This window comes from Colletotrichum lupini, chromosome 2 (assembly GCF_023278565.1).
Source record: "Colletotrichum lupini chromosome 2, complete sequence".
NCBI lineage: Eukaryota > Fungi > Ascomycota > Sordariomycetes > Glomerellales > Glomerellaceae > Colletotrichum > Colletotrichum lupini.
The window spans coordinates 5,846,932-5,873,181 of record NC_064675.1 but is presented as its reverse complement, the minus strand read 5'-3'; the positions used below and the strand labels follow the sequence as shown (position 1 = coordinate 5,873,181).

Below are 26,250 nucleotides of genomic sequence, written 5' to 3'. Positions count from 1 at the left end.
TAATTAAACGCCTCGTTTACTTCCTTAATTTATTAAAAATCCCTTATCTACCCCTTTTTTATTTTTAGTAATATTATTATTAATATAATAACACCTAAGTATTTAATAATAAACTTCTAATAAAAGTTATAAAACCCTAAGAATACTTAGATATCCTTAATAAACTCTAGCGCCTTCTAATTAGTAATCGTTCGCACTCGTAACGAGTTAATCTTAATTCTTTTTAATATAATAACATAACTTAAGAACTTAACCCTTTTTTAATAAAACGAGTATTTTAATAGTTTAGTAAAAAGCCTATATAAACGCAAACGTTAAAGGACCTTTTTAATATCCTTTATATACTACTCTTTTATTATTAAGTAAATTATTAAATTATTTATATATACTATATAATAAGTATTTAATAAGTCGGCGAGCGCTTAGTAAATATATACCTAAAACGTTATAAATACGTTCGTTAGCTTAAAAAGTATAATAATATACTTAAAGTAACCGTATTAGCTCTAGAACGCTATTTTCTATTGGTTTTCTTTTTTAATTTAGATATAGTAATAAGTATCCCTAATATCTATTTTTAAGATCTATTTCGCTTTATAAAGCCTATTTAAGAGCTCGCTAATAAGTAGTAATAAGTATCGACTTTTTATAATTACTTTATTTAGCTTATAATAGTTTATATAGAGGCATAGCGTACTATCCTTTTTTAATATAAAAAAATTAGTACCCTAGCCTTATTAACTAAAAGTATAATATAACTATTTACTAATTTCTTAGTAATATATACGCAAAGCTTATTAAATTATTTCTTATTTAATAAATAGATAGGATTATATAGTAATTTAGTACTTAGAATTAAGTTAATAAAGTATTTTATCCCGCTATATAACTACGGTCCCTTTACTAACTACTCGTTAAACGTTTTTATTTTTAATTAAAGTTCTAATAATAGACCCCCTTATAATTTAGTCTCTATTACCCTTACAATATTTTTTATAATAGTAATATATAATATATACGCTTTTTCGTAATTCTTAATAATATTATAAGCTATTACCTCTAGTTCGGTAATTAAAATAAGCTCGTATAACTATATATTCGTTACTATATTAATACGAATACCTTCTTAGCCTATTAATAGTTATAATAATAAAAGGTTTACTATTCTTTTATCCTTATTAACTACGGTAAATAGTTACTAAATCTTCTTTAACTACTTATAATAATTAATAAAAAAGAGCGTTAATTAGTAAGCTTTCCCCTAGCCTATAGTTTTATTTTAAAAATCCTTTAACGAGGGAGCTATAGTAATAGCCGGGGTTAACCCTAAGTAAGTTACGAGCTTAGTATTAATAATATCTATTTTAGAGTATATATTTATATTAACTTTTACTAGCCTTTTAGTAATATTTTATAAAATTATTACCTTACTCTTCGTAATTATTCTTATTAGTACCCTCTTAATACTTAGTATAAGTATATTAAATATATTACTTATACTTACTTATTTTTTAATAAGTTAACTTTTATAATTCTTAGCTTAGTAATAACTTATTAAATAGTTATTAACGTTAGCTTTAATCGGGGGTATATTAGCTTATTATTACCCTTACTTCTTAACTTATTTTTTTAGTACTTATTAAATATATAGCCTATTTTATTATATATAAAGTACTTAATATTATTATTACGACGCTTTTATAATAGCTTAGTACGAGTACTCTTATTATATAACTTTTATAATATTATTCTTAATAAGTCCTTAGAACTTAGCCCCTTAAAGCTCTCCCTACTCTTTTTTTTATAAAAGGGGGATATTTAACGTAGTTATTTTAATAACGGATATAGCCTCTTCTTATTATCCTTCTATAACTAGTCGCTGCCCTTTTACTAATTTAATAATTATAATTTATTAACCTCGTAAGCTATATTACGTACTGTCTTAATTAAGACCTTATAATAAATTAAATCGTCCTATAACTAAAATAATAGTTTAAAAAAGAACTAATATACCTCTATTTTCGAATTCTCTATATCTTTTATACTTAGGTTATAATAGATTACTAATTACTTAGTAAAGAACTAAGTAGGGGTCTAGCCCTCTTTTAACCTCTTTATCCTTAGCTCTTTATAATATTCCCGTTCCTAAGTCTCGGGGTCTACGTATTATTAATAAATAAATACTAAAAAGTCGCCTTAAAAAAGGGGATCTTAAAAGCTTTTCTTATAATTATATTATTACGTTTATAATAATAGGGATATTTTAAATAGGGCCTATTTAATATACTATTCTATAATACTTTTTATATAAAGCTTCTTACTTATTTTTATAATAATAATCTAGTCTACTACCTAGGTACTCGTAAACTCTTTTCTAATTAGTTTATAATTATAAAAAGGAGGCTTTTCGTATTCTCGTTAACCTAAACGCGTCGCTAACTACTTAATAAGCTATTAGACAAGCTCCTCGTATTAATACTATTTTTAGTTTCAATTCTTAATTATTATTTTTATTATTTTATAAAAATAGGTTATTATTAGGCCTATAAGGTCTATTAAACTAGCTATTTTAGTACTACTTACGCCTTTATATATACCTTAACCTCGTATATTTAGTAATTAGTTATTAATAAACGCCCTATTTATAATAAATAAGGTCTTTAGGGTATTAATAAAGTAACTAACTTATAAAAGTAATCTATCCCGATTATCTTCTTTATTTAGCTCTTTTATAAACGCTAATATTTAAATAGGACTCGCCCTATAATAAGCTCGTTTTCTTAAATAAAATAGGGTTAAATAGTCGACTCTAAATAGCTATAGCTTATTAGTACTAATAGCTTTTTATTAATAACTAAGCGTTATTTCGTTAACGTTCCGTTCGTTTTTATAATTTATTATTACTTATACTAATTATTTTATAAAAATAAAAGCTTTAGAATTACAAAGAATTAGATTATAAGTACTTAATTAATAAGGCTATAATATAAGTATAAGTATATTATAAAACTAAAGCTTATAGAGTCCTTTATAAGGGCTTTATTTTTTAAAAAGTTCTTTTATAATACGATCCGTATACTAGTTACTAAGTTATTAGCGTCCTATTACTAGCCGCATCCTAAATCTATTATAAATTATTAAAAGAAAAATCCGGATTTTATTAACGACGAATACCTTTAGATAGTACTTAAATACTATAACGATATTATAGGGCCTAATAGACTTATATTAATACTATTAGTATTTAGAGTATATTTAAGAACGACCTTAGCCTCGCTACCGTTACTAAGTATAAGTTAACGAGCCTAAGTAATTAAAAAAATAATATAAGTACTGCGCGAGGTAAGTATAAAAAAATAAGTTAACGAGGTAATTACTACGCGTAATAGGCTTAATATAAAGAGTAATTTAAATATATTACTAAATTCGGATATATAAGTATAGCGCAAAATTACTTAATAGTGGGCTAGGCTATATAAGTTAATTTTTATTAACGAGCGCTCTTATATAATTATAAGAGATTATAACTAGCTACTTAAAGTATTAATTATAGTAATTAAACCGTACTATATAGATCCTAACGAGGTAATTTCTAATTTATAAAAAAAAAAGAGCTAGAGGAAACTATATAACCCGTAATAAAAGCATAAGAAATTATCCTCGACGAAATCGTTATAATAATACTAATAAACAACGAGGAAAAGGAAATTACTAAAAGGGTACTAATACTACTAATAAGACATTACGGAAGACTACGATAGTAAGCCCTAACGTAGCAATTTATTACTAATAACGAGGTAATTAATACTTTTTATATAAAAAAGAAAAGCTAATTTCGAGCTAGCAGTTAAACTACGTAAAGAAGGCGTAATTATAACTATTAAAAAGCTATATAAGGGATTAAATCTTATTAAAGTAGATACTCTTTATAATCGAGGGGTCTATTGATTTATCTTATATAACCTAAAAATATATATAAACCTCTATATATTTAAATTATAAATAGTTTATAAGATTAAAGGGAAAGGAATACCCTAGCTATACGAGAAGTTTAAATACGTAATTTAGGGGTATAACGACGTTAAAAAAGTAATACTACTTATATAATTACTTATTATATAGCGCTATAGCTAACGATTAATAATAGTATTAATAGTATCGCTACGGAAGAAGGGATACGAGATTTAGAGCTATAATATTACCTAGGCCTATACTTAATTAGTTATAGGGCTTATAAGGAAAATCCTAGCCTATTTACTAAAAAAAATGGCTAGTAAGTACTTAGAAAGCACGATTATTAAAGTGCTTAAGTTACTATATAGGCTCGTAGAATCGGGTACTTATTAATAGGCCACTTACTATAATTCTTATATTAATTAACTATTAATAATTACTTTTATATATAACCCGTACTTACTAGTTACGGAGTATAAAAGCGACTAATTTAGAATTATTAAAATATAAACTAATAATATATTAAGCCTATTTAATATTAATTTTATAAAAAAGGAGGATAAGGAGCTTTAAAAAGCGGGCTTTATAATAAAGCTAAAAAAGGTCCTTATAATAAATACCCCCTTAGTATTTAATAACGGGATTTTTATAATTAAAAAGGAAACCGTCGTTTTTTAATAAAAGGGGTAGGGCGAGAAGATTAACCTCGTTAATTTAAACGTAATTAATATTAAAAAGCGGTATAAGGCTAAGCTTATGCGAGGAGTATATATTATAAGTATTTATTAGCTTAAGGTAATTTTTAATTACGTTAGGGTAGTATAGGTTATAGATTTAACTAAACGAGACGTTAAGGTACTTAATAAGTAGCTTAAGTAGTAAAAAATAAATCTTAATTAAGGTCTCGTTTATTACCTAATCGACTTTATAATTAATAAGCTCTACGTCTTTATTAATAAGTTATTTATAAATAATAACGACCTTACTTCGTAATTAGGGTATATTATTATCCTAGTTAATAAGAGTATAAGTAAGAGCGAATTTACTATATATAATAATATAATCTATTACTTACTAATTAAAAATAAGTAAATAATAAGAAGTATATTAGCGTTAGAGGTTTATAGTATAGTTAACGGCGTTAACCTCTCTTACGTAATTTTAATAACGCTAAGGAAGATTACTAATCGAATTAGCTTTTTATTTATTTTAATAGTTATTTATATTAATTCTTATTTACTATACGAATACTTTATTAAATTAGGAATAATAAAAGAAAAGAGGCTTATAATCGATATTATAGCCCTTAAGTAATTATATAAAAGGCGCGAGATACTCGAGATTTGTTAAATTAATAATAAAAATAACCTCGTAAACGCTTTTATGAAAATAATACTAAATAAGGGATTAGAGTAATTTATAAGTAATAAAAAAGTTATTATATAAATAAAGGGATAAGTTATATAAAAAGAGTAGAAAAAAGGGGGAAAAGGAGACGACTTAATAAACGGGCCCGAGGTCGAATTATACTTCTAATTATAGTAATTAAATTAATAAAAAAAAGACAAAGTTAGTATTAGATTAGAAATTTAATTTGATTATAATATATAACTAACTATATAGGGGCTAATTAGGGGCCCTATTTATAATTATTATAGCTAGCTTAACTTATAGTTAGAACCTCCTTTTTATACTTATTACGTAAATATTTATATAGTTCACTTAATCTCTTCGTTAACTACGGTTCGAACTAACTACCCTGTAATAGGGATACTAATAGGGACTATGAGCATTATCACGAGCTTTAACTATCATATACAACCATACCCATTAGAAAACTCGGGATCCCGTCCGCTCTCCCATAGAAAAGCCAATAAGGGCCGGATTAGTAGTTAGGTCGGTAACGACCAGCGAATACCTGGTGTTGTATGTTTTTGAAGTTTTGGAGTTTTGGGCCTTTGTTATGATCTATTTTGGTAGGACATAAGAGACGACTAGAGCTGGGGACCTGAGGAATGACGCTTCTCACTTATATATAGAAAATAATGTGATCGATGCCGAAAAACGATAAAACCTCTTTTTAGAATAGAAGTCTTTATAGCGCATGAGAGGCGTATATTACTACGTATACTTATAACTAGACGCGGCTACCCCTTTTCATTCCGTAACCCACGCCCTATTCTAACTCAGGGCATGCGTCCTTAGAATAGTAACGTGATTTTATTAGTCGTGTATGAATTAAGGAGTGACCGAATCCTTTCTTTCCTCCACTCTAGCAAGTCTTGATACCAAGAAACACTCAGAGTGCGATTTGTAGGAGAAAGACATGGCTCAAACACTATAATACTACCATTGAACCTTTCCTCTCCTCATCAAGTACAATATCGAACCCTGCTAGAGTTGCTAGTACCTCTCGGCATCCCTCTTAATATTTCTCAACTCCACCTAGGTAAATCAATTGCTCTCTCTTCTTGCCTGGGATGTTGGCTCCGTTATACCACGAGTCGGTCAAGGGCATTAAGGTCTTGCCATTGGCAGCCTGGATTGCCTGCTTCCACTTCTCCTCGACATCCCGCTGTGCTTCAATGGACTTGACACCCTTTTTCTGGAGCTTCTGAAGAAGTTCCGCAATCATGTCAACCTGACTCTCAATGAATGGAGGTCCATTGCTAAACGCCGTGGGTGCTTAAAAGACATGTTAACAGCCGGAAGGTAGCAAAGGTTTTGGTGTTGCACTTACGTACCCTGAGGCTCGTAGACCATGAACAGGTTAGGGCATCCATTGGAGCAAAGTCCCAGATGAGTGAAGACGCCGTCTTTCCACCGGTCTGAAAAGGTGATGCCATCTCTTCCTTGAATATTCATCTTGGTGAGACTCCCTGTCATGGCGTCGAAGCCTGTCGCCATTACAATAGTGTCGAATTCGAGCTCGGATCCGTCTTCGCGTGTAATTCCCCTCTCTGTAAACTCTCGTATCGGAGTAGCTTTGAGGTCAACGATGCTTACAGTGTCTCTATCGAGACACTCCTAGCAGTCCTACTCAAGACTGCTCCTCTTGGTCCCAAATGCGAAAGGTGCTTTCTCAGGTACAAGTAATGCGGCCTTGGCGGGATTCTTGACTCTCGGGCGGGCCTTCTTTGCCCAGAAGTCGTACATGAGTCTGTTGGGCTTCTCGTCAACGAGAAAGTCTCGGTAATTCGCCTGATTGAAGTTAAGACCGCCACGATTCCAAAGCTCTTCCCAAAGTTCTCCCCGTTCCGCATCACTCAATTCAAGCAACCAGGCCTCATGCGTCTCGGAGTCCTTGAAGTGAGCAAACCGGAGAAAACCTCCCTGAGATGCGCATTCCACGCATCCGCCGCCTCCCCCCTGACGTCGATCTTCGAGAAGCTATTCTGTCGCATGAAACGAATGGTCTTCCCGATCCATCCCAACTGAATACCCACCACCACTGGCATATTCCCGAAAGGCACTTGGGGTCTACAAACCAAGAACATGTCGGGGAACCCGGGGATCAGTGTACCAGCGAAAGTATCAACCTTGGATGTCCAACATTTTTTGAGCGACCTTCCTTGGGACCCTTTGACATCTATCTCGCTGAGAGCCCCAGTGCCGGCGTCAAAGCCTAGAGCAAAGATGATCATGTCAAACTTATACTCCCCGGACCCCGTGACGACACCGTTCTCATGAAGATCATAAAGATCAATGCTATCGGAGGTGATGTCAACCAGCTGGACGTTGGCCGTCGTTATCAATGTCTCCACGTCTTGAGCGAGCTTCAAAAGATGTACGCCTGAGCAGACTACGCGGTCCGGTTCCTGGAGATGGTGCTGGACAGAATGAATACCATGATCCCCATGCTCAGGTTGAACTCTGGCTCTACATCACGACAAGGATCGCAAAGCTGTGAGAGTTCGACGACACTGGTTGACGGTCCGAGCTCGAAGCGCCGGGCTAGGAGAACATCTTCTTCAGCTAAACCCCTCAATGCCCTATGTGCCGACCAAACTCAGCCGCTCACACCATTCTTGGGCTCCTATCATACCTGGCCTGTAATAGCAGATGGGCTTCTCATGGCCAATAATAGCTAGCCAGAAGTGGGAATGGTCAGCGAGCCACTATTTGGAAGTGCTTGGGCAGACGTGGATTCTCTGATTCCGGTTCTGATAGACAATGCCTCTAGCTCAGGTTACTACGACTTGCCTCATGTCCTATGCTCCGAGTTGAGGAAACGAGTCTGCTCCAACGTCTGCATGATTTTCTCTCATCTGAGTTTCTCCCTCAGACATAACATATTTGCTAGCTCTCCTAATGTCGGATTGGAAGTCCAATTCGACCGCGGCATATAGCCAACTGCGCAGGGGCCAATTGGGGGCCCTATTTACGATTATCGTAGCTAGCCTAACCTACGGTTAAAACCTCCTTTTTATACCTACGTAGATATTTATATAGTTTAATTAATCTCTTTATTAACTACGGTTCGAACTAACTACCCTATAATAGGGATACTAATATTAATTAGTAGTTAAATTCTACTATCGTAGATCGGTAAGGTATCTTATTACGCAAAAGAGATAACCTCTTAATACCGTACGGGATAGGAGATTTATACTAATTAACCTTATAGAAGTAGACGAAAAAGGGGGCGATTTTCGAATGCCGCACGGAATCGAGTAATCGTAGCCCTTTACTACCTACGAGAGGTCGACGTTTATTATATTAAACTACGTTAATTAACAGAACCGCTTAAGCGACTAGTTTTTTACCGTTACTTTAAGTAGCCTTTTTACTAAATAACTTTTCCGTAGCCGGCCCGCGATTAGAAATTAACTAGCTAAATCGGTAAAAGGAATTCCCCGTACGACGACTACCTGCCTAATTAACTAGCGCGACGAACGGGCTTAATAATATAGTATAAAAGAGCACTACGTAATTAAAAAAGGGGATCTCTAAACGTAGATATTCTTACTTAGCGACGAAGGTAACCCTATGGGAGTTATTAAGCTAAGAGATCTACGGTATATAGAAAAGTCTATTACTACGGGGATCTTATAAGTACGCCCTTAAGCCCGCGATTTAGACGACCTCTTCGTAGCTCCCTTAACTACCCCCCGGGTGTTACTTAAGAATATAGTATAGGGGACGGTCTAATGAGGGAGGAGGGGATTTAGAGGTCCTAATAGTATCGAGTTAAGAATATTACGGATCTCGGAGATTAACTTAAGAAGAAGGCGGCTACCCTAAAGTAGTCTTACGACCTCCTACTAGAGTCACTATTAGCCTAAAAAAAGGCTAAAAAGACGAGGATCCGAGGGAAAAGAAAAGAATCCTCTAGAGGGCTACTAAAGGGCTTCTTTTTATACTAGCTTACGGCGTAAGATTACTAATTTCGAAAAATCGGTAACTAGTAAAGATCCCGAGACTAATTACTATATCTTATTACGGTAATATAAACGTCTACCGCTACTATTATTAAAAAGAACTACTAAAACCTACCCTTTTATATTAAATAAAAAAGAGGATCTTAGTAGGTACGATAGCTAGCGATCTAGAAAGGTAGTAGTAATCGTTAAAAATAGTAAAAACGAGAGTAGTAGCGAGACGGTAAGAGGAAGCGGGAATCTCTTAGACCTTAATAAATTCGTTAAGTAGCGAAAGTACGGATTTATTATAACCGGCGCGCGGATTAGATATATTCCTGTTAAGATTAAATACGCTAGCGACCGCTAATACGGGTATAAGCTAGAGCACGACCCTTAGCGAGTTAGGGTAAAAAAAAAGAGGATAAAACCCGATCCTAGATAGAATCCTAATCCTTTATAAGTAGGTAAATATTAACCCGGATTATTAGGGGACGTAAATATATAGAATCGCGGATTAGCCTAACGGCGAGTAAATTAACGTAGTATTAATCTATTTAACTAAGGTTTATAAAAAAAAGGGGCTATAGGGGTAACCCCTATTCTACAAAATCGCAAACGACTTTAGCTATTAGCTAGATAAATAGTTCGCAAGCGCAAGCCTAGGAATCGCAAAAGCGGTTAATAAATTCCTCTATGGGCGAGGGGTACTACTAGCGTAATTATAATCGTAAGAACCTTACGAAATCCTAGTAGCGATAATTACGGAAGAGGAATTCGTAATATAGACCTAGGCATAAGTCGATAGGGCGTATAATCGCTTTAACGAATTTAAAAAAAGGGTAAACGACCTAGATTTCCTTCCTATAATTACTAATAGCAATCTATCGTCGCAAAAGGATATATAGAGGTAAAATATAGTACTAGAAGTACGATAATCGATAATTCTACCTATTTCGATCCATAGCTCGTTGCCGCTACTAATACGAAATTCGGTACTAATCGGCTAATAAGAAAGGAGGTAGACTACCCGAAATTACTAACAATACGTAGCGACGCAGGGATCGCATATAAATACTAAAAATCTAGTAGCAAATACGAGGTAGTTCATAGACCTTAAAAAGATCTTTCTAAAAAAGAAATTATACTCTAGGGAGAAGTATAAGGTCTTATAAGAAACCCTAACGATATTTTACGATTACTACGAAAAAGTCGGAATTAGGGAATACTAGTACTATTTAATAGTTAATATCGTACTCGTAGGCAAAGCCTCTAATTACTATTACGAAGCGGTACGTAATCTCGATCGAAACGACTTTCTTAGTATAATTAACGTAATCCGAAGCCGCTTTAAGACCTATAATAAGAACCTAGAGCTCCTATTTAAGCTACGAGCGATTTTTTTTATATCTATAGCTAGGATAATAGAGGGTAAATCGTAAGTAAAAATCTTTAAAGAGCTTATTAATCGAATTAACAAGCTAGCGAAAACCTAGCTAAATAAGGGGACTAACGAGCGCAAAGTCGGATATCTTTATACCGCAGTTTAGCGCGTTCTAAAAGTGAAAATAACTCTATACTAAGTACCCGAAGACTACGAGACGCTCTACTCGAGGCTAAGATCTAGCTTTAATATTAAGGCGAGAATGCTATACTAAACCTACCTCTAGGCGTACGACGGCCCTTATTAGTAGTATTAGGTCGACCGAACGTATAATAAAAAAGGAAAGGAAGCTAGGTACGGTAATCGCTAATAGGGAATCCTAAATTCGTTAAATAGGTAAAGATTTAACTCGCGAGCAGGGTAACGGAAGAAGTAGTGTTTTATTTATAAAAAGGATAGATATTAGTTAAATAACCACTCCGAGGAAGATATAAGAGATTAGGCTATGAGCACTTAACTAGCGAGGCTATAATATAAGTATAGGTATATTATAAAACTAAAGCTTATAGAGTCCTTCGTAAGGGCTCTGCTTCTTAAAAAGTTCTTTCGTAATAAGATCCGTGCACCGGTCGCTAAGTTATCGGCATCCTATTACCGGCCGCATCCCGAATCTATTATAATTACTCCCCCCTCACGTAACTTTAGTCCCTAAAGTTATTACGTAATATCTTCCTTTAATACTAATAATAAAGCTATTAACGTCGTTATTCGTAATAGATTCCGTAAGGCGTTAATAATATCCTTTTTTACCTAGGAACAAGGTATTGCTCCTATCTCCTTATCTAACGGATGCCTTATTATTATTATTCGGCAGTAGCGCGCCGACTAGTTACTAGGTTAGTAATATATATTCGTAATAAAATATTCTAACCGTCGTAATATATAAGAGCCCGCTTAACCTCGCGGTTATTATTATTACTAGGCTATCGATTATAGTAAAAAATTTTTTATCCGTTACGAGTCGCGTGTTTATTTTTTCTTCCCTCTTTCTATTCGGCGACCGTTCTACGAATTCTTTCTTATATAACTATACTTTTCTTCTTACGATATTCTAATTCCGTATCGTTTCTTAATTACGACTCTCTTACTATACTATCGCTAAGTATCTACCAAAATATCTACTATTTTACGTATCTAAGATATACTTAATATAAAGTATAATCCTAAGAAGGGCTTTCGCAATCTCTATAGCGGTGCTCCCTATATACGCTACTTAGCTAGTTTATATCGTAATATCGACGAGCTTATCTATATCGCCGGCGCTTACGTCGCTAAGTATGTTATTTATTAAATTAATAAAAAGAAGTGTTCTGCTATAAGTCGTCGAGTCCTCGCTAATCCGTTACCGAAATATTAGCTAACGATATCTCTTAGGTTCTCGAGGAGCTATATAGCGCCGCCTAGTTTACTTAGAATACCCTTATAAAGTTCTGCGATACCGAGGAGTAGGGTAGCCTTAACTCCTATAAGCGCGGCCGCGTTTTTTACGCTTTTAGCTATATTACTAGCGCGTAAGAGAAAGTAGCCGCCTATATTACTAACCTATTAGTAAGTAATAAAGCAAAAAAGGTCTATTTTAAACAGGCTACTCTCTAAGAGCTCGCTACTAACTACGAGTATCTAAACTTATTAATCTCGATTATGGTAAGTTGTCGGCAATCGTTCGGCGAATTTTTTTTTTACTAACTTAGATTTCTCTTCTTAGGCTAGTATCCTTAATACTAATAATAAGACTAAGATTATCTCCTACCTTAGTCGCCTCTAGCTAGCTTACCTTCGTAATAATAGCCGTACGACCGCTCTACGAAGTAACCTCGACGCTCTAGCTTAGTACTATAAAAAGACTCCTAAGGGCGTTATTATTATACGTATCTAAGAGTTTCTTACTTTCTTTACTTTTTGTAAACGCGTCGCTAAGTTCTTAGTAAATAAGGTGCCTACTTATACCGTTACTATATATAGCGCTACCCCTATTTCCCGCGGTCCCGAGACTCGGACTCTTATTAAGAAGCGTACTCTTATTACTAACTATGTTCCTAATAGTAACGACGAGCGGGACGACTTCGGGTTTAAGTCTAATAAGACCTAGCGCGAGGATACCGAATCTAAGGAGCTTAGTAGTAACTTAGAGAATTCTCTTTTTTAGCGTTATAATAAGCGCCGCTACTTTAACGTCGATAACTCGCTAACCCCTACCCGCGACGCTCTCTTTAGTATAAACGAGGGTACCCTAGCCCTTAGTTATATTGCTCTAGATCTTAATAAGGCTAGTATTACGCTCTTCTCGCTCTAAGCAAAGGCTCTGCAACGGCTCGACGAGGCTATTACTCGTACTAAGGTTAAAGCTACGGGTCGTAATAAGTAGTTCGACGTTACTAAGTTCCTTACGAATATTAATATTACTAAGGTCCCTTAGCTTAACTAGGACTACGAGAGCGTCGCCTCGGATAACGTCCCCCGTCCCCGACCCGTCGCTAATAATAATAGCGTTACGGCCCCTACTTCGCCTCCTACTCCGCCTCTTATTATAGCTCCCGTTATACCTCTTATTATAGCTCCCGTTATGCCTCTTATTATAGCTCCTATTATACCTCTTATTATAGCCTCTAATAGCGACTAGGTAGCGAACGCTCTACGAACCGCTATTACTAATATATATAATACTCTGCGCAACTTCGACCGCCTCTCTCTTACCCGTTATAATATTAATAAGGTTAACGGCCTTACTCTAAGTAATTAGCTAAGTACGCATATAAAGCCTCCCCGCTTCTCGCTTACTAAGCGGACTACTATTACCGATTATTAAGCTTTAGAAGTATATACTAAAGCCGCTACTACTACCGCTAGTATTATATAAGTTACTCCCCCTACGTAGCTAGATCTTAGCGATCTCTTAGTAACGTATTGCTAAGGGTTATAATACTATATCTTTTTTTTAAGGATTGCGCTAGGCTAGATAAAAAGGGTTCTATAGTATATTATTAATTAACTTATCTTTAGTAACCTTTTGCCGCGAACTTAACGTTTATTATCCTATTTTATATATACCCTTTTCTTATAGCGTTCGAATCTATTAACTACTTCCGCTACCCCTTTAAGATACTTAATAGGCTCCTACGTATTATACTTAATAAGCTACCTAGCCTATTTAACGAGATATCGTAAGTTTCCTCCCTCGCCTTATATCGCGACGATTTTTTTAACTTCTTAAACGTCTTACTCGTCCTCTAATTCTAGGAGATTCGCTATCTAATTACCGACCGTTCGGCAATTTCCCTATAGCTTAAGCTAGGAAACTAGGAAAATATTATATATTCTCCGATACTACTCTAGTAAATATACTCGGTAAGCCTATTTCTCTACCCTTTTAGCTATTGCTACTTTAATATATCTCGGCGCTAGTTTATTATTCTTAAATCGTATGTTCTTTATTAATAGGCCAACGACCTCTCTATAATTAAACTCCTTTAGGGTATATCTTCTATTATAATAAGCTACTTAGCTCTTAGAGGCTTATGCCCACGCTCGCGTAGCCTAGGCCCTAATCTCCCTAATTTTCTAAACCCTTTCCCAAACCCCCTAGACTATAGCCTTATAATTAGGCATATATTTAACGTACCTAGGGTAGTAGCCGTATAGTACTATATACGGGGATACTTTTATAGTAAAGTATTAACTATTATTATATATAAACTCGGCCTCCTCTAGCTACGCTACTTACCTATTCGGCGAGCCCTTAGCATAGATCCTTAGATATTTTTCTAATATCTAATAGGTTCGCTCTATTTAGCCGTCCGTTTATAAGTAGTACGCGGTAAATAGTCGGCGACGTATTACCCGTTCCTTAGCGAACTTTTTTTAAAATACGCTTATAAAGAGCTTATCTTTATCCGTAATAATACTTTTAAGCGTACCGAACTTATATTCGACCTCCCGGTATAAGATGCTTACTATTTGTGCTACGTTAAGTATCTTAACGGTGGGTAGGAACTTCGCAAATTTTATTATGTAATAGATAATAATTATAATACTATCGTACTCTGCGCCGTTACTACGAGCGCTCGGTAATAGCCCCGTAATAAAGTCTATAAATATTTCCTAGAATAGGTATAAGGGTAGTAATAATAACTATAGCTACCCGTACGGCTTATATCTTAGGGTTATAACTCTTAAACAATGCTTATAGTTCTTAACGTATTCCTAGATATCTCGTTAAATATCTTCTTAATAGAACTTCCTTTAGATTAGCTCGAGAGTTTTCGTAGCTCTTATATAACCTACCCTATAGTCGTCGTAATATTAGTAAAAGATCTCTATCCGAAGAGACTCTACCTAAAGAATAACGAGTCTTTTTTTAAAAAATAGTATACCCTATTTATTAAGCGAATATGCTCTTAGCTCGCCGGCCGTAGTACGAACTCTTACCGATTATAATATATAGAACTCGTTTTTAGCCTATAGTCCTCTAATAAGCTCCTTAATCTCTAGCGAGAGACGGAAAGCGAATACCGTTTCGCCCCTTATAAGCTCTTTTATAACGGGGCGTGGGATGTGCTATTCTAATATAATAACCCTAGCTCTATTTAACTCCTCTTTATCCTTACTAGACCGTCGACGAGCGTTCGCTAATAACTCTTTTATTTTTTTACCTCGAGTCGTTATAGTAGTAACTATTATTATTTTATTAGTGCGCCCTGTAATACGCTACTAATATAGGGGAGAGGATTCCCCGTCCTTAGAGCTAGCTAATATCTAGCCGGGATTGCGAAAGGAGGCCTTAACTACTTAAACGTATACCTTAGTAGTATTATTTTATCTTTTTAAGCTAATTATCCTTTGCCGGACGTTGGGCGGTAGTTCGCTAATAAGACGTAGCTTCTAAGCTAGCGTAGGGAGGACGTCCTTATAAAGCATTTCCCCCTCTATATAATCTAGCCTTCTAAATAGACCGTCCGCCGGGTTCGTTTTCCCTAGCCGGTGTTCTAAGTTAAAGTTAAATACTAATAGTTTATATACCTACCTCGCGAGCCTTCCCTAAAGGTCCTGCGCCGGTACGCCAATTACTCCCTTAAGTACCTAGTGGTCCGTTAGGACTATAAACTTTTATAAAAGGCCCTAGAGGTAGTAAGCCTAGTACTCTAGCCTTTTTATTATAGCGAGTAGTTTTTATTAGCCCGTAGCCTATCGCTACTCCGTATCCGTAAGCTTCTGCGACTAATAAGCAATAGGTCGCTATTTTTTATTAGCCTACTATAATAAGATTACCGCGATAGCTTTAACCAAAGCGTCGGTTTCTACCCGTATAATATATTATAGGTTCTAATACGTAAGTACGGTTACCGAGGTAAAAGCGACCTTTAGCTAATTAAACGCCTCGTCTACTTCCTTAGTCTACTAGAAGTCCCTTATCTACCCCTTTTCTGTTTTTAGTAATGCTATTATCGGTATAACGATGCCCGAGTATTTAGTAATAAACTTCCGATAGAAGTTATAGAACCCTAGGAATACTTAGATATCCCTAATAGACTCTGGCGCCTTTTAGTTAGCGATCGTTCGCACTCGCGACGAGTTAATCTCGATTCCTTCTAATATAATAATATAACTTAGGAACTCGACCCTCTTTTAATAGAACGAGCACTTTAATAGTTTAGTAAAAAGCCCGTATAAACGTAGACGTCGGAGGACCTTTTTAATATCTTCCGTATGCTACTCCTTTGTTATTAAGTAGATTATTAAATCGTCTATATATACTATGTAATAAGTATTTAGTAGGTCGGCGAGCGCTCGGTAAATATACGCTTAGAACGTTGCGGGTGCGTTCGTTAGCCTAAAAGGTATAATAGTATACTTAAAGTAACCGTATCGGTTCCGGAACGCTATTTTCTATCGGTCTTCTTTTTTAATTTAGATATAGTAGTAGGTATTTCTAATATCTATTTTTAAGATCTATTTCGCTCTGCGAAGCCTATCTAGGAGCTTACCGATAAGCGGTAGTAGGTATCGATTCTTTACGGTTACCCTATTTAGCCCGCGGTAGTTTACGTAGAGGCGTAGTATGCCGTCCTTTTTTAGTACGAAGAGGATCGGTACCCTAGCCTTATTAACCGAAAGTATAATACGACCGTTCGCTAGGTTCTTAGCGATATACGCGCGAAGCTTATTGAGTTATTTTTTGCTTAACGGATAGATAGGACTATATGGTGGTTTGGTACCCGGAACTAGGTCGATAGAGTATTTTGCCCCGCTATATAACTGCGGTCCCTTTATTAATTACTTATCGAACGTCTTTATTTCTAATTGAAGTTCTGGTAGTAGACCCCCTTATAGTTTAGTCTCCGTTACCCCCGCGATATTTCTTATAATAGCGATATATAATATATATACCCTCTCGCGATTCTTAACGATATCGCGAGCTATTACCTCTAGTTCGGTAACTAAGATAGGCTCGTACGACTATGTATTCGTCGCTATGTTAATACGAATGCCCTCTTAGCCTATTAATAGTTACGATAATAAGAGGTCTACTATTCTTTTATCCTTATTAACTGCGGCGAATAGTTACCGAATCTTCTTTAGCTACTTATAGTAGTTAATAAGGAAGAGCGTTAACTAGTAGGCTTTCCCCTAGCCTACGGCTTTACCCTAGAAGTCCCTTAATGAGGGAGCTATGGTAGTAGCCGGGGTTAACCCTAAGTAGGTTACGAGCCTAGTGCTAATAATATCTATTTCGGAGTATATATCTATATTAACTTTTACTAGCCTTTTAGCAACACCTCGCAGAACTATCGCCCTACCCTTTATAATTATTCTTATCGGTACCCTCTTAATACTTAGCGTAAGCGTATTAGGTATATCGCTTGCGCTTACTCGTTTTTTAACGAGTCGACCTCTATAACTCTCGGCTTAGTAGTAACCCGTTAGATAGTTACTAACGTTAGTTTCAATTGGGGGTACGTCGGCTTATCGTCGCCCCTACCTCCCGACTTATTTTTTTAGTACTTACTAGATATGTGGCCTATCTTATTATACGTAAAGCACTTAATATCGCTACTACGACGCTTCTATAATAGCTCGGCGCGAGTACTTTTATTATATAGCTTCTACGATATTACTCCCAGCGAGTCCCTAGAGCCTAGCCCCTTAGAGCTCTCCCTACTCTTTTCTTTATAAAAGGGGGATATTTAACGCGGTTACTTTAATAATAAATATAGCCTTTTCTTACCGTCCTTCTATAACTAGTTACCGCCCTTTTACTAATTTAACGACCATAGTCTATTAGCCTCGTGGGCTATATCGCGTGCTCTCTTAATTAAGACCCTATAACGAATTAGATCGTCCTATAGCTAAGATAGTAGTCTAAAGAAAAACTAATATACCTCTACCTTCGAATTCTCTATGTTTTCTATACCTAGGTTATAATAGATCGCTAACTACTTAGCGAGGAACTAGGTAGGGGTCTAGCCCTCTTTTAGCCTCTTTATCCTTAGCTCTTTATAGTATTCCCGTTCCTAAGTCTCGGGGTCCACGTGCTATTAGCAAATAAATACTAAGAAGTCGCCCTAAGAGAAGGGATCCTAGAGGCTCTTTTCGTAATTACGCTATTATATTTATAATAATAGGGATATCTTAGACAGGGCCTATTCGACATACTATTTTATAGTACTTTCTATGCGAAGCTTATTACCTACCTCTATAATAATAATCTAGTCTGCTACCTAGGTACTCGTAAACTCTTCTCCGATCGGTTTATAATTATAAAAAGGAGGCTTTTTGTATTCTCGTCGACCTAAATGCGTTGCTAGCCGCTCGGTAAGCTATTAGACGAGCTCTTCGTATCGACGCTATTCTTAGTTTCGATCTTCGACTATTATTTCTATCGTCTTATAGAAGTAGGTTATTATTAGGCCTATAGGGTCTACTAAACTAGCTATTTTAGTACTACCCGCGCCTTTATACGCGCCTTAACCTCGTACGTCTGGCAATCGGTCGCTAATAAACGCCCCGTCTATAATAGATAAGGTCTTCGGGGTATTAACGGGGTAACTAGCTCGTAAAGGTAATTTGCCCCGATTATCTTCTTCGTCTAGCTCTTCCGTAAACGCTAGTATTTAGGTAAGACTCGCCCTATAATAGGCTCGTTCTCCCGGATAGAATAGGGTTAAGTAATCGACTCCGGATAGCTATAGCTCGTCGGCGCTAACGGCTCTTTGCTAACGGCTAGGCATCGTTTCGTTAACGTTCCGTTCGTTTCCGTAATTTATTATTACCTATACTAGTTACTCCGTAGAGGTAGAAGCTTTAGAATTATAAGAGATTAGGCTATAAGTACTTAATTAGTAAGGCTATAATATAGGTATAGGTATATTATAAGACTAAAGCTTATAGAGTCCTTCGTAAGGGCTCTGCTTCTTAAAAAGTTCTTTCGTAATAAGATCCGTGTACCGGTCGCTAAGTTATCGGCGTCCTATCGCCGGCCGTATCCCGAATTTATTATAAAAGAGCGTACTAAATCGTACGAATAATATAAAAAATCGAGGGTAGTAAATAGTAAAACTAGCCCTTATTAATTTAACTAATTCCTCGTTATATATAAGGGTAGATCCGAGGGTACGGAACCTAGCGAAAGTAGCTAATTTAGTAGCCTAAAGTACCCGCACCCTATAAGAAATTCGGAAGATAAAGAAGATCTTACTTACTATACTAACGAATTAGATTATAATAAAGTCGACGATATTAACTACTCTTTTTTCGCCCCGTTAGCCTCGGGAGGATATACGAGGCTAAACGAATAAAAAGTAGTAGAAGCCCTTAATAAGTAGGCTTTTATCTACGGATAGTAAGGGAAGGTCCCTTAGATAACGGATACGGAGGTAGGTAAAAGGACGAATCTAATAGTATAGAATTCTACTCTCTTAATATTTAAAAAAAAGAGATAGGGTACTAAGTAATTCTAGGGGTAGCTAGAGGGGTCCTTTTTATACTACCTAGATTACTCGAATGCTAAGCTCGTATAAGCATTTTACGCGAACGAAAGGTACGGCCTAGACAATTTCTATAAAATTATCCTAGATACTAGGGCATCGCAATAGTTAATAGGAGGAAAAGGGTAATTTTAGGCGCTATAAAAAATCGCGCTAGTAACGCTTAATACGTCGATAGTAGGCATTGCGAAGATTAGCTTTAGCCTAAGTAAAAAAATCGTCGCTCTAAGTACGGTAGAAGTAGAGACGTACTTCGGAACGATAACTTTTTATATCCTACCCGTTAATACCCCATTTCTCTTATATCTAAAAGACATAGATCGACTAAGTATTATATTTAATAATACGAAGAACAAAATCTTTAGCTATAAGTACTTCGAAATAGTCGAACGACGATAGGGGTACGCGTTTATAAGGCTTACTAACGACACAAAGTCGATTAATTACTTAATAAAAAGTAAGCTTAAACGATTATACCGGAGATTTAGCTACTCGTCGGTCGCGAGGCTATATAACCTCCTAAAGTATTTAGGTAATAATAATATTAAAATAGGGGCGCTAGAGTAGTTAACGAAAGTATATTACTAATACTAAATAAATACGCAGAGCCCACGCAAATTCAAATTTAAATTACGTAATAAGCTCAACTTTAATTAAGAGATCGTTGTTAATATTTTTTATTTAAATAGTCGACCGGTCTTATATATAATCGACGAGGCTATATTATTCTAAGTAGGGCAATTCTTACGGGATCTATAAGTAAAAATAGTATAAGTAGCTCTATAAAAAAGCTAGATCGATATATACTAAGGACCGCTAGATAGTATTAGAACCGACGCTAGTACTAGTTTTAAGTTAGTAGAATTTAAAAAAAATGCGACGGCTTACGGTATATAGTTAAAAGTTGTGCCCGTCGAAGCGCACTATAGTATTAGAAAGGTAGAAAGGGCGCACTAGTAGTTAAAAAGAGCGTTTAAAATTATTAAAAAGGAAAATCCCGATTCCGATAACGACGAATGCCTCTAGATGGTACTTAAATACTATAGCGATACTATAGGGCCTAACGGGCTCATACCGACGCTTCTAGTATTTAGAGCATATCTAAGAACGACCTTAGCCTTATTACTATTACTAAACGTAAGCTAGCGAGCTTAAGTAGTTAAAAAAGTAATATAGGCACTGCGCGAAGTAAGCGTAAGAAGGTAAGTTAATAAGGTAATTACTATGTATAATAGGCCCGATATAGGGGTTAATTTAAATATACCCCTAAATTCGGATATACGAGTATAGCGCGAAATTACTTAATAATAGGCTAGGCTATATAAATTAATTTCCGTTAACGAGCGTTCTTACGTAGTCGTAAGAGATCGCGACTAGCTACTCGAGGTATTAATTACGGTAGTTAGACTATATTATATAGATCCTATCGAGGTGATTTCTAGTTTATAAGAAGAAGAAGAGCTAGGGGAAGCTATATAACCCGCGGTAGAGGCATAGGAAATCATCCTTAACGAAATTGTTATAGTAGTACTAATAGACGACGAGGAAGAGGAAATTACTAAAAGGGTATTAATATGTCGCGGGAGACTACGACGGTAAGCACTAATGCGGCAATTTATTATTAGTAACGAGGTAATTAACACCTTTTATATAATAAAAGAGAAAGCTAATTTCGAGCTAGTAGTTAAACTACGCAAAGAAAGCGTAATCATAACTATTAAAAAGCCGTATAAGGGATTAGATCTTATCGAAGTAGACACTTTGCGTAATCGAGGGGTCTATCGATTTATCCTCTACGATCTAAAAAAGTATATAAACCTCCGCATATTTAAATCGCAAATAGTTCGTAAAATTAAAAAAAAAAGAACACCCTAACCGTACGAGAAGTCTAGACACGTAATTTAGGGGTACGGCGACGTTAAAAAAACGACGCTACTTATATAATCGCCTACTATATAGCGCTATAGCTAACGATTAATAATAATACTAATAGCATCGCTACGGAAGAAGGGATACGAGATTTAGAGCCGTGATATTACCTAGGTATATACCCAATCGGCTACAGGGCTCATAAGGAAAATCCTAGCCTATCTACTAAAAAAAATAGCTAGTAAGTACTTAGAAAGTACGATTATTAAAGTGCTTAAGCCACTATATAGGCTCGCAGAATCGGGTACCTATTAGTAGGCTACTTACTACGATTTTTATATTAATTAACTATTAATAGTTACCTCTACGTACGACCCGTGCTTACTAGTCGCGGAGTACGAAAGTAACTAATTTAGGATCGTCGGAATATAGACCGACGATATATTAGGCCTATCCGATATTAACTTTATAAAGAAGGAGGATAAGGAGCTCTAGAAAGCGGGCTTTATAATAAAGCTAAAAGAGGTCCTTATAATAAACACCCCCCTAGTATTTAACGGTAGGATTCTTATAATTAAAGGGGAAACCGTCGTTTTTTAGTAAAAGGGGTAGGGCGAGAAGATTAACCTCGTCGACCTAAACGTAACTAATATTAAGAAGCGGTATAAGGCTAAGCTTACGTAAGGGGTATATATTACGAGTATTTATTAGCCTGAGGTAACTTTTAACTACGCTAGGGTAGCGTAAGCTATAGATCTAACCGAACGAGACGTCGAGGTACTTAATAAGCGGCTTAAGTAGTAATAGACGAATCTCGATCGAGGTCTCGTCTATTACCTAATCGACCTTACGATTAGTAAGCTCTACGTCTTCGTCGATAGGTTATTTACGAATAATAACGACCTTACTTCGTAATTAAGGTATATTATTATCCTAGCTAACGAGAGTATAGGCGAGAGCGAATTTACTATATACGGTAATATAATTTACTACTCGTTAATTAAAAGTAAGCGGGTAACGAGAAGTATATTAGCGTCGGAGGTCTATGGTATAGTTAATAGCGTTAACCTCTCCTACGCGATTTTAATAACACTAAGGAAGATTACCGATCGAATTAGCTTTCTACCCATTCTAACGGTTATTTATACCGATTCCTACTCGCTATACGAATGCCTCGTTAAATTAAGAACGATAAAGGAAAAGAGGCTTATAATCGATATTATAGCCCTTAGGTAATCGTATAAAAAGCGCGAGATACTTAAGATCCGTTAGATTAATAGTAAAGATAACCTCGTAGACGCTTTTATAAAAGTAGTACTAAATAAGGGATTAGAGTAATTCGTAAGTAGTAGAAAAGTCACCGTACGAATAGAGGGATAGGTTATATAAAAAGAATAGAGAAAAGGGGGAAAAGGAGACGACCTAGTAGACGGGCCCGAGGTCGAATTATACCTCTAACCGTAGCGGTTAAATCGATAAAAAAAAGAGAAAGTTAGTATCGGATTAGAAGTTTAATTCGACCGCGGCATATAGCCGACTACGTAGGGGCTAATTAGGGGCCCTATTTACGATTATTATAGCTAGCCTAACTTACGGTTAGAACCTCCTTTTTATACCTACGTAGATATTTATATAGTTTAATTAATCTCTTCGTTAACTACGGTTCGAACTAACTACCCTATAATAGGGATACTAATACCTGACCATTGGTGAATATCTCGATTGTTATTAGACAGTAGCACGTTGAGATAACCCTTCGTTAGATGAAGTAAGAATGGTAGACAAAATGCTATCTAGGATTTCAGTGCATTCGAACATTAGCTGGGCAAAAGGTCGGGGCTGCTAAAAAGATTCTCGAAGCATCCAGCTCGAAACAAGGTAACCGAAAGCAAGCGTCCATGCCAAAAAATCTGCGAGTGTGCTCACTCATTCACACTTCCAAACATGTGTCTAGTTTCGATAGTCGTTCCATCGTAGTCCTCCAACTTTGGACCATTAAACATAACCTGAAGACCTTTCCACATGATGTACGACGCCATCATCTTTTGGCGTACTATTGATGTTGGAATCCATCTCATGGTCGGCAGCCTTTCTGTACTCCTCTTCCTCAGCCCGAGTAGCGTGGGTGTAGTGGACAGCCACTTTCTCGCCAAAGGCCTCGTTAATATCTTCGAGAGACTTCTTGGAAGTCTCGGGGAAGTAGAGAAAAATGACCAACAGGTAGCATGCTGTAGGTACAATGAGAACAAGGAAGAACCTCCAGGTGATTTTCTCCAGGGCAATCGGTGCGACCATGAGCATGACCAGCGATGCTAGAGCGCTGTTGACGATGCAAAAGGCGCTTCCCTGGCTGCGAATGTGGTTCGGGAAGATCTCTGTCAGATACACGAACTGCGTCGCATCTATGCAGCACCCAAAGAATGCGATGAAGAGATAGATGAAAAAGACGGCAGCATTCAGACCTGCAATGTTGTCTGTACCGAGACATCTGGCCTGCAAGGCGCATTCACAAATGAGCGAGACCAGGATGCCAGAGATTCCCACGAGAAGAAACTTGCGGCGGCCGAAGCGGTCGAGAAAAAGTGCCGTAATGATGTTTCCGAGGAAGCCAACTGTAACCCAGATTCCGAGAAGGAGCAATGGCATGTAACCCTTCAGGCCAAGACTGATGAACAGGAGAACGCCATAGTTGGCTAGAACAAGGGTTCCGGTGAGCTGGGCCCCCCACATGAGAATCATGGCGATGATGGTCCTCTTGCGATTTGGTGCAGTCCGCAAAAGCTCGTACCAGACGATGCCATCCTGGCTCTCTTGGTCTTGTTCGACTTGCCGTCGAATTTGGTGAAATTCCTTGGCAACGCGCTCGATGGAGGCTTCGTCGTTGGATGCATGCAAGCGTTTCAACACGATATGGGCTTCTTCGAATCTCCCCTTTCGCATGAGCCATCTTGGAGAGTAAGGTAGCATAAAGGACCCAGCAAGAAGAATTACGACGGGTGCTGCCTGGAAAGCCATGGGAAAGCGCCAAGGAAAGCTTGATGTAGAGCCGGATGCCGTGATGAAGTACACGCCGAAATTGATCCAAGAGCTCAGCGAATAGCCCACGCCAATCATTACACCATGTATCGACACCATGAACCCGCGGGTCTCTGGCGTGCTAATCTCGCTCTGGTACATAGGGATGATCTGTTAATGACTATTGCTTAGCAAAGTTCGGACCTGCAATTGCGTGTGGGTAGTGTCGGATTAGAAGTCCAATTCGACCGCGGCATACAGCCAACTACGCAGGGGCCAATTAGGGGCCCTATTTATAATTATCGTAGCTAGCTTAACTTACGATTAGAACCTCCTTTTTTATACTTACTACGTAGATATTTATATAGTTTAATTAATCTCTTCGTTAACTACGGTTCGAACTAATTACCCTATAATAGAGATATTAATACTAATTAGTAATTAAATTTTATTATTATAAATTAGTAAGGTATTTTACTACGTAAAAAAGACGACTTTTTAATATTATACGAAATAAGAGATTTATATTAATTAACTTTATAAAAGTAAATAAAAAAGGAGGCGATTTTTAAATACTATATAGAATTAAGTAATCGTAGCCCTTTATTACTTACGAGAGGTTAATGTTTACTATATTAAACTACGTTAATTAATAGAACTACTTAAGTAATTAGCCTTTTACTATCGCCCCGAGTAGCTTTTTTATTTAATAACTTTTCTATAGCCGGCCTATAATTAGAAATTAACTAGTTAAATTAATAAAAAGAAATACTTATATAATAACTACTTACTTAATTAATTAGTACAACGAACGAGCTTAATAATATAATATAAAAAAGCACTACGTAATTAAAAAAAGGGATTTTTAAATATAAATATTCTTATTTAGTAATAAAGGTAACCCTATAAGAATTATTAAGCTAAGAGATTTATAGTATATAAAAAAGTTTATTATTACGAGGATCTTATAAATACGACCTTAAGCCCGCGATTTAAATAACCTCTTTATAGCTCTTTTAATTACCCCCTAGGTATTATTTAAGAATATAATATAGAGGACGGTTTAACGAGGGAGGAGGGGATTTAAAGGTCTTAATAATATTAAGTTAAGAGTATTACGGATCTCGGAAATTAATTTAAAAAGAAAGTAGCTACCCTAAAATAGTCCTACGACCTCTTATTAAAGTTATTATTAACTTAAAAAAAGGCTAAAAAGACGAAGATCTAAAAAAAAAAAAACTTTCTTTAGAGGGCCGCTAAAAGGCTTCTTTTTATACTAGCTCCTGGCGCAAAATTACTAATTTTAAAAAATTAACTAAGTAATAAAAGGGATCGTTAGTAAGCGATAATTACTTAACTATAATTAAGTTATAAAAAAAACTGCTTAAAAGATATAAAATAAGGTACTAAGAGGCCGTAAAAGATAAAACTTCTGAAGTATTTAACTTTATTATATATAAATAATAAGTAAGTATTTTTAATAAGTTTTTAAAATCTACGATTTTATAAAAAAAAGAGCTTAACTTCGTTAACTATATTTAATAACTTATACGGTTCTTAATAACTTATATAGCTCTTTTACGAACTACCCGGCGTCTATTTTTAACTATTCTTATAAAATACTACC

At 35.9% G+C, this 26,250-nt stretch overlaps 4 protein-coding genes across 4 annotated transcripts; 2 read left to right on the top strand and 2 right to left on the bottom strand.

The window, feature by feature from the left end:
* Positions 1–6,379: 6,379 nt before the first annotated feature.
* On the bottom strand, positions 6,380–8,029 carry CLUP02_04087 (cyclopentanone 1,2-monooxygenase; the record flags this gene model as incomplete). The annotated part of the gene is made up of 5 exons (XM_049283104.1): positions 6,380–6,639; positions 6,699–6,914; positions 7,002–7,344; positions 7,443–7,784; positions 8,000–8,029. 5 exons carry the CDS (start codon positions 8,027–8,029, stop codon positions 6,380–6,382), a joined length of 1,191 nt encoding a protein of 396 aa, XP_049140247.1.
* Positions 8,030–8,057: 28 nt separating this feature from the next.
* CLUP02_04086 (uncharacterized protein) lies at positions 8,058–16,988 on the top strand (the record flags this gene model as incomplete). The annotated part of the gene is made up of 2 exons (XM_049283103.1): positions 8,058–8,267; positions 16,950–16,988. 2 exons carry the CDS (start codon positions 8,058–8,060, stop codon positions 16,986–16,988), a joined length of 249 nt encoding a protein of 82 aa, XP_049140246.1.
* A 2,910-nt stretch (positions 16,989–19,898) lies between these two features.
* CLUP02_04085 (uncharacterized protein) lies at positions 19,899–20,138 on the top strand (the record flags this gene model as incomplete). Its single annotated transcript, XM_049283102.1, has 1 exon — positions 19,899–20,138. A coding segment is annotated over one exon (240 nt), but the record flags the coding sequence as incomplete, so codon positions are not given.
* A 3,465-nt stretch (positions 20,139–23,603) lies between these two features.
* Positions 23,604–24,785, bottom strand: CLUP02_04084 (uncharacterized protein; the record flags this gene model as incomplete). The annotated part of the gene is made up of 1 exon (XM_049283101.1): positions 23,604–24,785. One exon carries the CDS (start codon positions 24,783–24,785, stop codon positions 23,604–23,606), a length of 1,182 nt encoding a protein of 393 aa, XP_049140244.1.
* Positions 24,786–26,250: the final 1,465 nt, after the last annotated feature.